Source organism: Aotus nancymaae, unplaced genomic scaffold, assembly GCF_030222135.1.
Source record: "Aotus nancymaae isolate 86718 unplaced genomic scaffold, 86718_ANA_hifiasm-v0.15.2.pri h1tg000059l, whole genome shotgun sequence".
In the NCBI taxonomy this organism is placed as follows: domain Eukaryota; kingdom Metazoa; phylum Chordata; class Mammalia; order Primates; family Aotidae; genus Aotus; species Aotus nancymaae.
In genome coordinates, this window is record NW_026988473.1 from 61,590,742 (window position 1) to 61,607,357 (window position 16,616).

General features: G+C 43.0%; 1 protein-coding gene across 1 annotated transcript in view; it reads right to left on the bottom strand.

Annotated features, from left to right (window-relative positions):
• RSF1 (remodeling and spacing factor 1) overlaps positions 1-16,616 on the bottom strand; it is a 166,094-nt gene that overhangs the window by 85,948 nt on the left and 63,530 nt on the right. The window contains exon 3 of the mRNA XM_012469593.2: positions 537-629. Within this exon, the coding sequence (XP_012325016.2) occupies positions 537-629 (93 nt within the window). The remainder of the gene's footprint in view (positions 1-536; positions 630-16,616) is intronic.

The following is a 16,616-nucleotide window of genomic DNA, read 5'->3' on the forward strand; positions in this document are numbered from 1 at the left end:
TTCATGTTTTCACAAAGAATATTTTTTCCCCTCTATTATACTGGCCACTTTGCTACTAATTAGGGGCCAACAATAGGGAGTGGGCAGGAAAAGAAAACTCAAACTTGTAAAAAAGCCTACTTTGAGATGACCCACTTAAATCAAGTTGGTTTGGTTATGTGAGGGTTTATCAAGCACGAAATGACATGCTCCTACTCATCTAGAAGACAATATCAAATTGATCTAGTCAGTAGAAAATTATCCACAGTTTACAGTATATAGTAATGATTGTGAAGATTGAAAACAATGAATAAAACTAATTGGGAGCAACTGCTTGTGCATGTTATTACTGTACCTACAAGAGATAAACATAGATATACTTATATTTTTTAAAAAACAGTACTTTATAGATTGTTTGTCACAAAAAAATAGAAGACTACATTGTCCTCTTCTACTAATAATAAAAATGTCTACTTTTTGTTTATTTTCCAATTTAACCAGGAGTCAAAAGTGAAATTAAAATTAAAATAACTGTTAACAAATAATAAATTTATTACCTTTAAGAGTGCTAGTTTGCATTCAACACTCATTTCAAGATAGCCCTTCTTCTCCATCTCCCATGCCCAGGTACTGTTAAACTCTTGGCATATCTGTCAGATAAAGTTAATATCTTAATACATGAAAGCAATTTTCATTTACATTGGTAGACTTGTGTAACTATGCTATATGTTCTGTTAATACATGTTTATAAAGGAAAGAGGTTACACTAAACAGTCCAATCTAATTGTACACTAAAATGCATACTACTTAAAATGATCAAAAATGTTTACCATTGTTTGATAATCGAATTTAAGGCAAGATAAGAAGGGATCTCTGTGGCTCTCTCCTCTGCTATCAAGAACTTTATACACACTTTATAGATACATTTTCCCACATGAGGGTAATTATTGGATTTCATACCTCCAAATGGCTGGAAGTTTCTTAAGGGCAAGGACAAAACTATTCATCTTCATGCCTAGGACAGAATCAGGTTCAAAAAACATGCCAAATTGTACACATACCTTTAACTACACCTCTCTCCACCTCACTGTTCTCCTATTTAGGGGTAAAGTTAAAATTCCATTGCTTGGTATATGAAAACTTATGTAACTTGGCTTTAAGGTAAATGTCTAGGTTTCTCTTTCTACACAAGCACTTCAGGCAAACCAGAGCCTCTGTAACAGGCCAAAGAAAGATGATCTGAATGACCAATGCGCTTAAAAGCCAGTGTAGGAAGCTTTCTCTCATTTCAGCAGCATCCCCCTAACCTAGAGATCAGAGGAAGCCAGTAAGGGAGGTTAACACAGTGAAATGCAAATGAGTTCTATGACATCTGTGAGCTAGTTTTTTCAGCAATAAAACAGGAATAGTAATAATATTACCTTAAAGTAGGCATAAAATAACATAAAATGTCAGCAATTTCACTTATTTCTTGCAATTCAAGGAGCCAGGAGCATAATGAGGACCAAAAGAGAAGAACCAACATAAGGCAAGAGATTATCCTGGAGTACAGGCAATGGGCTAGACAGGAGAAAAAGAAACTGGCTCTCTCAGGTAGGTTACCCTTTTCCTAGCCTGCACTAGTAACATCTTTTCACCAATTTGTATAACAAAATCATAGGAAATCAGTATTAATAGAGAAAAAGAATATAAAACAAGCAGTATGGCCAGAACAATACAGGATCTTTTTTTGTTTTGTTTTGTTTTGTTTTGTTTTGAGGTAGATCTCATTCTGTCACCCAGGGTAGAGTAGAGTGGCATGAGCACAGCTTACTGCAACCTTAACCTCCCTGGGCTCAGGTGATACTCCCACCTCAGCCTCTTGAGGAGCTGGGACTACAGGCATGTGCCACCACACCTGGTTGATTTTTGCATTTTTTGTAGAGACAGGGTTTCTCCATGTTGCCCAGATGTACAACGAACAGTCTTAAAAGACTCACAGGAAGCATGAGTTTCCCATTCCCTAGACTATTACACTTCCTCTGGCTGATAGTGTTACATTTCTTTTGAGAGAAAAAACCAGATATACAGAAAATGGGAAAAATCAAAATATTACATGAGAAAGACCCTAAAGTGATTATATCAAAAGCTAAAATGTCAGAATGTGAATAGAAATTTTACCACAATGAGAAAGATAATAATAAATGGTGAGAATACAGAAAAATGTGAATGCTCACAGGCTGTTAGTGGGAATGTAAAATGGTGCAGTTGCCTTGGAAAACAGCTTGGCAGTTCCTAAAATGTCAATATTTAGCTACCATATGACTTAGCCATTACACTCCTAAGTATTTACACAAGAAAAAAGAAAACATATGTCCATAAAAAAATCTTTACACAAATGTTCATAGCAGTATTATTCACAACTGCCAAAAGGCGGAAACAACTCAAATGTCCACTAACAGGTGACTCAATAAACTGTGGTACATCACACAATGGAATTTCATGTAGCCATAAAAAGAAATGAGGTAATGATGCACTACAGCATGGATGAGGCTTGAAAACATGTTAAGTGAAAGAAGCCAGACACAAAAGGCCACATATTGCATGATTCCATGTATATGAAATGTCTAGAATAGTCAAATCCACATAGATAAAGTAGACTAGCAGTTCCCAGTGGACAGGGGAAGGAAGGAATGGGAAATGACTGCTGATAAGTATGCAATTTCTTTTCAGAGTGATAAAAGTGTTCTCAAATTAAGATAACAGTGATGGTTGCGCATTCCCTGTAACTATACTTATAAACACTAAATTGTTTATTTTCAAAGAGTAAATTTTACGGTGTGTGAATATCTCAAATTTTTAAAAATGAGAGACAATCAACAATGCAGAGCCCAGCTTATGATCTGAATGAAGCATTTATTGAGTGCTCAGTTGAGTACCAGGCCTCTAGAAGAAGACAACATTGGCTGACTATCCAAGAGGCTAATGCTGAGTATGGGGAAGCTTATCCTCAGTATCTCAGAGGTGAAAAACGACATAGCTCCAAAGTTTGGCCAACAACCCAGATGTTGAAGCCCAGCCAATGGTTCACAGTGTCACAAATTCCAAAAACAGCTAACAACTATTGATTAGCATTTATGTTTAAAAGGGGAGGAAATAAAGAGAAATGGATATAAAGATGATAAAAATTCTTTGCCCCCACACTGCTTAACTTAAATTTACTGACCTTTTTTTCATAGCATTTAGGGTACAATACTTTTGTTGTGCAGATTTCAAAGATAAATTTACTACTCATTTTTGTATTTCTTTAAGGGCAATTTAGATACACTGCTGTGCAATTTGATGTTTAAAGAAAAATCCACTAATTAGCTATGTACAAAATAGTCATAACCTACTGTTACCACAAAATAAATGCTGCAAATAAAACTTGCAAATAAAAAGAATATTCAAAAAGACTCTAAATAATTTTTATGAAAAGCTATTTAATCTATACCAGGAGTAAGCAAACTTTTTCTCAAGGCCCAAACAAGAAATAATTTAGGCATTGTGGGCCATAGGGTCTCTCTTGCAATTATTCAAATCTACTATCATAGTGCAAAATCAGCCATAGAATATACGTAAAGGAAAAAGCATGGCTGTATTCCAGTAACACTTTGTTTATGGATAATGAATTTGAATTTCACATAATTTTCACATGTCACCAAATATTACTATTCTTTTGATTTTTTTCTCCCAATCATCTAAATATATAAAAATCATTCTTAGCTTTTTGAGACAAGTAGCAGCAGGATGTAGTTCACGAGCTATAGTCTGCCTAGGGAGCCAGAAACTAGCTGTGTTTATCAAAGACTGTCTATAATGGTGAATTCTTGGGTTCTGGAAGCAACCAGATCCCAATTACATTGGTAATTTATATTAATTCCCCATGCTCCAAGTTGATTATGACCAAGAAGCATTATAATTATAATTTGGTTTTACATGCAATTTCTCTTCAGGGAGGGAATGTTCTAATATCTAAAACATGAACAATTTGACATAACATTTGTACCTATTATCACCTATCATTATTCTGTAATACTTGTTCTGGCTGGGCGTGGTGGCTCACACCTGTAATCACAGCACTTTGGGAGGTCAAGGCAGATCATGAGGTTAGGAGTTTGAAACCAGCCTGACCAACATGGTGAAACTCTTGTCTCAAAAATAAAAACAAAAATAAAATTTAGGGAGCCGCAGTGGCTCCAGCCAGTTGTCCTGGCGCTTGAGGAGGCGAGGCTATGCATTCAAGGCCAACCTGGGCAATATGAGAACCTCTCTCATTCATTAAAAAAATAAAAAAATAAATAAAAATAAAAATAAAATTTAAAAAAAATTAAAAAACTTGTTCTATGCTTGATTCTCTACAAATCTAGCTGACAGGTCAGGTCCTATTGCGTCCCCCTGAATGGTGCTGGAGGGACAACCATTCTCCTGACACAATACCAGAATCAATGTTTGCTGTCTGCAAGGCTGAAAGTAAGAAATGTGGCCAGTGAGGCATCCCGGCCACCAGTCTACTCTCATTCCAATACCCCCTGCATCTTTTCCTCCTAACCTCTACATACAGGTAAAAAAAACAGAAGATGAGGATGGAAAATGTTAGGCAGAGGAAAGGAAGGGAGATTTTAAAGGTACCATATCAGCTCAATATATACAGGAAAGGTGACTTCACATGCCTATAGGGCAAATATATAGACTTTATCTCAGTGGGATCATTAACATATTTATCTTAGATTTATATAAACAATCAAATTACAAATAATTCCTTCTGATAACTCATAAGAAATTTAAAAGGAGGGTGTGAAATAGCTTCTAAGAGCCTAAGGTCTCATCCCTGGGAGGAGCTAGCCCCCCTTAAGTTCCAGTCTGGAAAAACCCAAGGCTTTCAAAGGAATTTACTTCAGGTTCTAGCCAACATATGAAGACAGGTCCCAGACTGCCCCTTCCCATTTATTAAACAAACAAACTTAAAATTATAAATTCATCCTCTGTCCCCTTAAGATGCATATGTATCTCCTAAGACCTAGAATATCTTTCTGAAGGACTGTTTAAAATGTAATCAACAGGGCCTCTGTGAGAGGGTAGATGCCTAATTTCCATTAATGCTAGTTAGAAGACATAAATGACATAATCATAGAAAGTCAACAACGCTCTTTGCTGCTTTTTAAATTTTTCACTTCCGTAACTTGATTAAAGCGCTCCCATTCCTCCCACTCCTCTCCCTAATCCTTCTTTTTCCCTAAAACACCCCGTCACCTCTGCACAAATTCGAACACAGCACAGCTCCTTCTTGTACTGTAGTAGTTACTGAATAAAATCTGTCTTTATCCACTTTAACAAGTGTCAGGCTTTATCTTTGACAAGGGAAGTCCTTGGAGATCATTTAGATCCAAATCTTTATTTTACAATTAAGTAACAGAAAGTTGAAAGATAATCAACCAGTTATTCCACAAATATTATTATGTACAGATTATATGGCAGTAACTAGTCTAGGAGCTTTGATAATGTGGTGAAAAAGAAAATCCACTGAAACTGATACAGGAGATAGAAAGAAATTATTTAGGCAGATAGTGAGGGCAAAAGAGTCCTTAGCAGAACCTCCCTTCTAACAAAAAGCAGCCCAAGAAGTTATTTTTTTTCCTAACAAAGAGCAGCCTGAAAAATCGAGCTGCAAACATAAATAGGGAAGCTGGAAGCTTGCATGGGGGAATGCTGGCAGCTGCACCAAAAGAAAAGGGCTACCTGGGGGCCAGGCATGTCCAGCATAGAAGCTCCATCTTCCCTTTTTGGTTAGCACGTGTACAGTAAGAAAGAAATGGGCAACAGCTCAGGCTGAAAACCAGCCTGCATAATAAAAGACTGAAGTGAAGGCTGCCAGAGATTCACCCTATGTGAATGGCACAACTGGTCTTAACCGGTTTTTTATTCCCTACGTAGATCAGATACCACCTCCCCACTGTAAGGCTGGTTGCCTCGCCGGGAGCACGGATGCACACCCCCACCACCGCCGGGAGTTCGGACACACCCCCCCCCCCCACCAGGAGCTCAGACACACACCCTTCCCTCACCGGGAGCTCGGACACACCCCCTTCCTTCGCTGGAAGCTCAGACACACCCTCTCCCCTTACCAGGAGCCTGGAAAAAAAGCCCCGCCAGGACCTACCCGATACCATTTTGTCCCATCCGGGCCCCACTCCCCGCCTACCATTTTGTCCCATCCGGGCCCCACTCACCTTGGGCACAACCAATCGAATGCCTCTACTCCCTATAAAATGCCACGTCTGAGAGGAGTCCGTGCGACTTCTCCGGCCCCTCCTGTCAGACCGCAGAACCTCACCTGGGAGCCTGAATAAACCCTTCGCATTGGATCTTCTTGTGCTGGCCTCAGTTTCTTCCTTTTAAACTCGGCAAGAACAAACCTTACAAATGGTGCCGAAACCCGGGAGGAGTTGTAAGACCCCTCCTGGGGGGAAACTGACTCCACACAAAGCCGGACCGGGGAACTGCCATTTCACCACAAGGTAAGACTTCTGTTGCCCACCACCCCACCCGCTGTTCTCGGGGAGTCCCTGTCCAAAACCGCTGTGCAGTGTCAGGGATTCCTGCTGCAGGTCCAGGACTCCGGCTTAGGACCTGAGTGTAAGAGGAGACGTCCCTACACTCTTGTTCTCTCCCCGTGAGGGGTTTCTTAGGGTCAGGAATTTGAGGGAGACGTCCCCACTTTCCTGAACCCTCACCAGCGACTGAGGTGTGAGTACTCAGAAGCCCCATTTAAGCAGCCCTGCCTCATGGCAGACCCAAATCCCCTGGCTTACACCACCAAAATTCGAATTTTGAACCAGCCTATTGGCACAAAGGCTCCCATTATTTAAGAAACTGTATTTTCAGTTTCTTTCTCTCTCTCTCTGACCCATTTTCTCTCTTTTCTCTCTCCCTCTCAAAATGGCGGCCGCTCCCCGCTCCTAAGATGGCGGCCGCTTCCCGCTCTTAACTCTCTCTCTCTCTCACCTAAGATGGCGGCTGTTCCTTGCCCCTAAGATGGAGGCCGCTTTCCACTCTTAACTCTATCTTCCTCTCTCTCTCTTCCTAATTCTGATGAGAGTGAGTGAGTGAGTGAGTTTATGTGTAGTCCCACGGCCTAACAGCTACGGGGCTTGTGTGGGCCTCAACCCACAGTTCCACGGGGATGTCATAAGGCATAACGGTGATTCACCTCTGGACTGAAAAGTTCTGAGGTGACCAGGCCCGGGGGTTATACGGGTACACCTTAGCCAAGACGCCCCTGAAATATCCCTTCGGGGACATGGCCAGCAAGGCATCAGACTGGTCTCTCATCTGGGGGGCACCCACCCTTTGTCCATCACTCTTACATGTGGTACTGTCTTTATTGTAACCTCTAATTTTGCCATGTGGCAGACAGTCCTAACCCTTTTTGTTTTCCTCCTTATCATCATTGCGTATGTGGTGCTGTGTTTATTGTACCCTCTAATTTACCCATGTGGCAGATAGCCCTAGCCCTGTCTCTTTTTGTTTTCTTCCTGATTATAATCATTGTAACTGTGCAGGCTTTCTGGTATCTTCGTTCCCGCCCCACCCTCTGTTCCTCTTGCACCACTGCCCAGGTGTTCCTAGCCAAAGAAACCTCCTCTTCACCCTTAGCCCCTCCACCCTCCTCCTCTTCCTTTTCTGACCCCGACGCGCCTGAGGAACTCTCCTTTCTGCTGGCCCGACTCAATAATCCTCCGCCCTATGACAGACCTCAACCCCTCTCAGCTCCTCCACCTCCTAATTACAACCTGGCCTCTCCTGTTAATGCTCACACCCACTTGCGCTGTGCTCCCAACAACAAAGCCTCCCTCCTTTGCCCCCTCCGTGAGGTGGCCGGAGCAGAAGGCATTATCCGAGTGCACGTTCCCTTCTCGCTCTCTGATCTATCAGTCATTGAAAAACACCTAAGGTCTTTCTCCACCAATCCTACTGCTTACACTAAAGAATTGCACTATCTTACTCAGGCATATGCCCTAACCTGGCATGATATATACGTAATCCCATCCTCCACCCTCATGCCAGACGAGCGTGACCAGGTCTTTACAGCAGCCCGAGCACACACTAATCAGGTACACCTAACTGATAACCAGATGCCAGTAGGCGCAGCAGCAGTCCCCGAGGTCGACCCTAATTGGGACTATCAAGACGGTCGAGATGGCCGCCACCGCTGAGACCAAATGATATAGTGCCTCCTAGCAGGCATGCAAAGCGCAGCCCACAAGGTAGTCAATTATGACAGGTCGAGGGAAATAACTCAGGGACCTGATGAAAACCCAGCCGCCTTCCTTGACCGACTGACTAATGCTATGAACCTCCAAACATGGCTGGATCCAGCCTCCTTAGCGGGGGCTACAGTCCTAGCCACCCACTTCATCTCCCAGTCGGCGGCTCATATAAGGAGGAAACTTAAAAGAGCTGAGGAAGGCCCCCAAACTCCCATATGGGACCTGGTAAACATGGCATTTAAAGTTTTTAACGGCCGAGAGGATAAGGCCGAGGCCACCCAACAGGCCCACTTACGGCAGAAGGTAGGCCCCAAACCCGAGCTCTTGTAGCAGCCCTGAGTCCGGCAGCCCACTGAACATCTGGTGGGGGAGGTCTATCGAAACCCTTCCAAAATGCTTCAAGGGCCCTGCTCGGGCCCTGTTTCAGATATGGTCAAGAGGGACACTGGGCCCGGCAGTGCCCCGTCCTCGTCCACCTCCCGGACCCTACCCAAACTGCAAACAGACTGGACACTGGAAGGTTAATTGCCCGTCCTGGACCACAGGCCCACTCCCCGCACCTCTATGTGAGGAGCAGGTCGGTCCACAGGAAGCAATCCCTTTGCCTGAATTTCTTGGCCTTCTGGACGACTGACGCAGCCCGGACTCGAGAACACCCAGCACCCTCGCCGAGCCCAGGGTAACGCTGCAGGTAGCGGGTAAGTCCATTTCCTTCTTAGTCGATGTGGGAGCTAACTATTCCTTACTACTCAGGGCCTAGCATACCTTCCCAGGTCTCAGTCCTTCTTTACCATTCCTCTACACTCTAAGTCTTACTTTCTCTTTAAAAATCCTTCAGTCAGCCTTCATCCCACTTCTCTAGTCAACTCAGCTACTTTGTTTCCTCTTCCATCCCATTCCCCCTCCCCAGTCCATTCCTATCCTAAACTAATGAATACATTTGTTACACCTTGGGAGGGCCTGTCTAACCTTCCTCTCTCTAGCCCAGACCTTACCTTCTATGTAAATGGAAGTTCAATAGTGACAGCCGAGGGGCGGCGAAAAGCGGCCTAGGCAGTACTTACAGATTCAGCCACCCTCGAGGCACATTGCCTCCCCAGTGGACCTACAGAATGAGGCCACCTTAACTAACCAACTCAGGCCCTCAAGATGAAGGTGACTGTTAATAATGGTGGTGGTAATGAAAGTAGTAATGATGATGAAGGTATAATGAAGGTAATGACAGTGGTGATGATAAGGGTGATAATGAAGGTGCAAAAACCCCCAACCTTTCTCTTGTTAACGATAGTCGAATCCATAAACTTCACTAATTGCTTTTATGTGCCTCCCTTAACAAACCCCCCTTAGCCGCAGTTCCCCTCTAGACCGGGTTCAACCTGTCACGATCATCTACGGGACCTGACACCACTCTAACGGGGATCCCGCTGTTCAAGGCACACTCCCAAGGTCTCTTTCTCTGCTACGGAACAACCAACAGCTCCAGCTGCGACATAACTGCAAAAGTAAGATCAACCCTTTATGAGCCTCCAAGAGAATACTTTTGGTGTAATGGGACCCTAACTAAGGTTATAAATGCCTCCCTTCCCTCCCGCTGCGTACCTGTTACTCTAGTCCCACGGTTGAAGGTATATGGGCAAACCGAGTTCCTATCCCCCCTTACACCTCCCCCTGTTTGCCGAAACAAACAAGCTGTCTTCCTCCCAGTAGTAGTGGGCCTCTCTTTAGCATCATCTTTAGTAGCCGCTGGAATAGGAAGTGGAGCGATGGCCTACAGTGTCACTTCAGCCGCCCAACTGGAAGGAAAGCTCCGTGTGGCCATTGAAGCGTCAGCCGCCTCTCTGGCCTCCCTCCAGCAACAAATCATGTCACCGGCCCAGGAAGAATGCTGCTATTACATCAATGAATCAGGCCTAGTGGAGGAGAACATCAACACTCTCTATCGTCTCCAGGAAGACCTCCGTAAAAAGCAAAATACAGGAGTCTTGTCCCTAAGCTGATGGCATCTCATGCTTATCTGGCTAACCCCTATCATCATCACTCCTATCATCGTAATCTGTTTGCTATTATTAATGGCTCCTTTTCTTCTCAGGTTCCTACAAGTTCATATGCGGGAAATTGGACGAGTGGCTGTTAACCAAATGCTGCTTCATCCCTTCGTCCGATTCTCAGTCGAGGCACCAGCCAACTGACTTGTTCCCCTTACTCTGCCCCTATTCAGCAGGAAGTAGTCAGAAAGAGCGGTGCCCTCTATCACCAAAAGGTCGGAATGTAAGGCTGGTTGCCTCGCTGGGAACACGGACACACACCCCCCCGCCTTGCCGGGAGTTCGGACACCCCTTCCCCTCGCCGGGAGCTCGGACACACCCCCTTCCCTCGCCAGGAGCTTGGATACACCCTCCCCCCTCACCGGGAGCCTGGAAAAAAAGCACCGCCAGGACCTACCCAATACTATTTTGTCCCATCCGGGCCCCACTCCCTACCTACCATTTTGTCCCATCTGGGCCCCACTCCCCGCCTACCATTTTGTCCCATCCAGGCCCCACTCCTCGCCTACCATTTTGTCCCATCCGGGCCCCACTCACCTTGGGCACAACCAATCGAACACCTCCACTCCCTATAAAACCCCACGTCTGAGAGGAGTCCGTACGACTTCTCTGGCCCCTCCTGTCGGAACGCAGAACCTCACCCAGGAGCCTGAATAAACCCTTCGCGTTGGATCTTCTTGTGCTGGCCTCAGTTTCTTCCTTTTAAACTCGGCAAGAACAAACCTTACACCCACCAACTCATCTATAAAATCCCTTGCATTTCACCATGTATTGGCAACCCATTTTTCCAGGACCCCTCTCTGTAGCTGAGAGCTATTCCCTCTTTTGCCTATTAAACTTCCACTCTTAACCTCACTCTTTGTGTGTCTATGTCCTTGATGTCCCTGGCTGTGAGACAATGAACTTTGGGTGTCGGCCCAGACCAGGTCACAAACTGTCAGAGGCATGAACCAGAGCAGCTTCATGTTGAATAGGGGCTGGGCAAAATAAGGCTGAGACCTACTGGGCTGCATTCCCACAAGGTTAAGGCATTCTAAGTCATAGGATGAGACAGGAGGTTAGCACAAGATACAGGTCATAAAAACCTTGTTGATAAAACAGATTGCAGTAAAGAAGCTGGCCAAAACCCTCCAGAACCCCTGACTGTCCTCACTGCTATACAAAACAGTCTACAAATGAGATGGCAATCAGTCTAAAAAGGGGAGGCATGAATAATCCACTTCTTATTTAGCATATAATTTAAAAAAACCATAAAAATGAGCAACCTGCAGCCCACAGGGCTGCTCTGCCTATAGAGTAGCCATTGTTTTATTCCTTTACTTGCTTAATCAACTTGCTTTCATTTTACCTTATGGATTTGCCTCAAATTCTTTCATGTGTGAGCTTCAAGAGCACTCTCTCTTGGGGTCTGGATTGGGATACCTTTCTGGTAACAAAATAGCCTTTACAAAAACTGTATCATTGAGAAAAGTATGGCAATGGGGGGGATCTGATCTAGCCATCTCCCATCTTGCCTTTAATCTGCCCTTACTTATTCCTGGGCTTAAACTTTGGCAGACATTTAGTTTACAATTTTAATGATAATGGCCCTGCCCCAAAACTCAACTGCCTTTGTAAAGCTAATAAGACACCACTAGGCTAGGAGGGTAGAGAAGCCTGAATTTAGCTAAGGTGTGCAAACTTACCCAATGCATAGCCAACACCAGGACAGTTTTAAATGTGGCCCTACACAAATTTGTAAACTTTCTTAAAACATTATAAGAATTTTTGTGATTTTTTAAAAAGCATATCAACTATCATTCATGTCAGTGTATTTTATGTGTGCCCCAAGATAATTCTTCTTCTTTCAACGTGGCCCAGAGAAGCCAAAAGATTGGACACACCTGGTAGAGGTAAAGGATTGCCAGCCATTATTCAGAGAATAACAAGACATGCAACTTCCCCAATTATTCCTGCAGATAACATCACTATTGTACAACATATGATTGGCCTTTTGAGAGGTCTTTCCAGGTTTTTTGTATGTCTGGTGACCAGTGGCTCCACCTGGACCTGCCAACCTGTGGCCCCCATCCAGCAATGACCAAGTATGCAGGAAGATAATTTCTATTGCACTCCCAACCAATCAGCAGCAAGCACTCATTGCCTACCCACCCCATCCCTTCCCCAAACTGTGTTTGAAAAATACTAGCCCCCAAATACTACAGGAGGCTAATCTGAATAATAATTAAGACTATGGTCTTCCCTTTAGCTGGTTCCATCTTTGTAAAACTCTTCCACTATTGCAATTCCAGTGCTCTATATGGGCAGGGGGTATTGGGTGGTTACACCAATGGATATAAGCTCCATCATGATGGAGCTTATATCCCATGAGGCAGTCAAACAGGAAAACTAGTAAGAAAATATTGAGGAAGGAGACCCAGGCATCTGAGATCAACTTCCCCTTTGACTATCACACTGCATTTCAATAGAAGAAAAGGCGACTGGCGCCTCCTGTTTCACCTTCCTGTAGGTGGCAGGCTTGGTCTCGGGGAAACTCTGCAGAAGACACTGTTTTTACTTAAAACAAGATCAAACCCAAAACCTTTTCACATGTGAGTCCTAAAACTGTAAACCAGAACCCTTTCATATGTGATTCCTGAAACTGTAAACTAAAACCTTTTCACATGTGAGTCCTAAAACTTTACCCTTTCATATGTGATTCCTGAAGTTGTAAACCGAAACTCTTTTCATACTTGATTTCCAAGACTGTAAACCCAAGATTCTTCCAAGTGTAATATCTAAAGTATAAGCCTATATAAAGGCAGAACCTTCCTTTGTTAGACAAGCTGAGCTTTGGACAAATTATCACTCAGGCTTCTGGGCCAAATAAACTTCTTCCTTCTCCATTCGGTGTTCAAGAGATCAGTTTCCCGCAGCAGCTCCTGCTACAATATCAAGCAATAAAAATGATACGTTGAAAATAAAAAAGTAATATGATATAGAAAGTTTGAGTACTACTCTGGATTGGGTGCTTACTGAAGGCCTGATTTAAAAGTTGACATTTGAGGCTGGGATAGGTGGCTAAATGTCTGTAATTCCGGTATACTTTGGGAGGCTGAGGTAGGAGGATCACTTGAACCCAGGAGTTTGAGATCAGCCTGGGCAATGTAGGGAGACTTTGTGTCTACTAAAAATTTTTAAAATTAGGGCTCAGTGTGGTGATTCACTCCTCTAATTCCAGCACACTGGGAGACCAAGGCAGGTAGACTGCTTGAGCCCACGAGTTCAAGACCAGCCTGGGCAACATGGCGAAACCCTGTCTCTAGAAAAAATTAAAAAATAAGGCAGACATGGTGGCATATGCCTGTAGTCCCAGCTAAGGTTGTGGGATGGGGGTGAGGGGATGGGGCTGAGTAGAAGCCAGGGAGGTGGTGGTTGCAGTGAGCTGAGATCATACCACTGCACTCCAGCCTGAGTGACAGAGTGAGATCCTATGTCAAAAACAAAACAAAACAAAACAAAAAACACCAAAAACAAAAACTAAAAATAACAAAATTAGCCAGGCATGGTGGCTCATGTATAGTCGCAGCCTGGTATGGTGGTACACATGTATAATCCTACCTACTAGGGAGGCTGAGGCTGGAGGACTGCTTGAGCCCAGGAAGTCAAGGTTGTAGTGACACGAGATTGTGCCACTGGACTCCAGCCTGGGTGAGATAGTGAAACCCTGTCTCAAAAAAGAAAAAAGTCCAGTGTAAATTAACTAGACTAAGGAGGAAAGTGGCAAAAGATGGGGCAAAATAGGTAACCAAAGGCCAAATTATGTAGGTCAGGATAAGGAATTAAGACTCTATTTCAAATATGATGGGATACCATTAGAGGATTTTAAATAAGAGAAAATAGTATGATCTGACTTATGCTTCATTTAAAATGATGGCTGTTGTGTAGAAAATGGATTGCAGAGGGGCAAGAAGGGGAAACTAGGAAATCAACCTGAAGGCCAATGTTGGCATGCATTATGAGGGTAGTGGTGATCAGAGGGAAATAAGCTGTAATTTGGAGGTGGAATTATCAGGATTTCTGATGGAACAGATGTGGAGGGTCAGTGGGAAAGAAAAATCAAGGATGACACCTGGATTTATCAAGGTTCCTTGGCTTGCACAAAGAGGAAAAATACTTTTAACTAAGGTATTAAAACTGGGAGAAGGAAGTTAACAAGAGATTTGCTTGTATATAAAGATGGTGGTATGTATTAGACATCTAAGAAGCGTGTTGCTGAAAGTCAGTGACTTAGCTGAGACTTGAAACTTATAGCCCCTGATTCAGAGATCTTCTGACTGGGTCACATTGTCTTTATTCAAACCTTTCAAATCTGAATCAAGAAGAATTTAATAGTTGAGCTCTGGGAAGTGAAGAGCTGCATCTTACTCATATTCATATCCCTAGCTCTTTGAGACACAAAGTTTGAGATACAGAGCAGGTACAAAACAAACATGGTAAGTATATGAAAAACATGCAAAGGGATTGTTTTTATCTTCATTTAAAAAAATTCTCTTAATTAGCAATAACTTCCTTAGGTAACACAACACATCCTTAAGAAACTTTTCAATTCTTACTAGAATATAACATTTTTTTTGCATATTTTCTATGTGCCAAATACTGTTCTAAGTACTTTAAAATATTAACTCAGTAAACTCTCATAACAATCTTTTCAATGATTCCACAAACATTTACTACGTGCAGACTATATGGCCAGAACTAGTCAAAAGCTCGGATATCATGGTGAAGAAGACAACCTGTCATCACAGAAGTAGTAAAATGGGTAAACTAGTAAGAAAATATCAAGCAGTGGAAATGCTACACTGAAAATAAAATAATAACATGGTAAGGAAAATCCTCTAACAACCCTTAGATTGAATGTACTGTTATCCTTAGGAGGAAAGTTGGGCAAAGTGGATACGTGCTTTACTCAAAGAATGAGAAAAATAAGAATTACAATAATCATTCTGGAGGACTGAAACATTTATGCAACACTGCTACGAGACATATCCCACATTAAATATTGGAAGGGCAAACATGGATTAAAAGACAGTCTCTGCTCCAAGAAGTTCAGAATTCAGAGAGGAAGAGATAATCGTAAACACATAATTATCGGCCGGTGGGGGGCGGGGCGTGGGGAAGTAGTCAATGAGTTATCTACAAAGTGAGTAACTGACATAGCTATAAAGTACTATGAAAACACAGAGGAAACACTAACTCAGCCAAGGGATGAAGGGAGACCAAGGAAATTTTTTTTAAGTTGTGACAGCTATGCTAAGACCAGAAGGATGATTGACATTTTAACGGATAAGGAGGTAAAGCTCATTTCAGAAAGAAAAAAACAATGGTTTTCAATGGGAGATGTGAATGATTATGGCATGTTCTGTCAAGGTGGAGTTGAATAGAGTTCTTTATTCTAGAGCCCTAGACCACTGGGTTTTGGGGATTAGCAATGGACAGAGACAAGACCATAAAGTAAGATAGTGAGCAGGTCTAAGAAAGTGGGTCATGGCTAGTAAATATGGAGACCCAAAGAGACTCTGAAGGCAATGATAGAAAATAGTCCTGTTGGCACTGCAGGACAGTTAGGAGCACAAATTCTGATGTCAAGGAGAACAACTAAAGCCTGTTGTAATAATTCAAAGGAAAGGTAATGAAGCTTGAGCTATGCTGTGGCAGAGGATATTCAAGAGAAGGCAGATTCAGGTTGGGCATGGTGGTTCATGCTTGTAATCCCAGCACTCTGGGAGGCTGAGGCAGGCAGATCACTTGAGCTCCGGAGTGCAAGATCAGCCTGGGTAACATAGTGAGACTCTGTCTCTAAAATAAAAAAATTTTAAAAAAATTAGCTGGGTGAGGTAGCACGAGTCTGTAGTCCCAGCTACTGGGGAGGCTGAAGTGGGAGGATCACTGAGCCCAAGGGGTCAAGGCTACAGTGAGCTATGACTGCACCACTGCACTCTAGCCTGGGCAACAGAGGGAGACCTTGTCTCAAAAAACAAACAAACAAACAACAACAAAAAAGAGAGAAGGTAGACTGAGATTGTGCACATATCTTAGGAAAGCAATAACAAGTCTACATGGTTTTACCACTCACAAAAGAACTTTCATATATTTCATTTTAAGTGCATGCCCAGTAAAACCACAAGATTGCTGAGAAAGAAAAGTCTAATTCATCTTTCTTATATTATACATAAGATTTCTTTTCAATGCAACATCTATTCATCTGTTGATGAACACAGGTTGTTTCTACCTTTTGGCTACAGTGAATAATGCTGCAATAAAC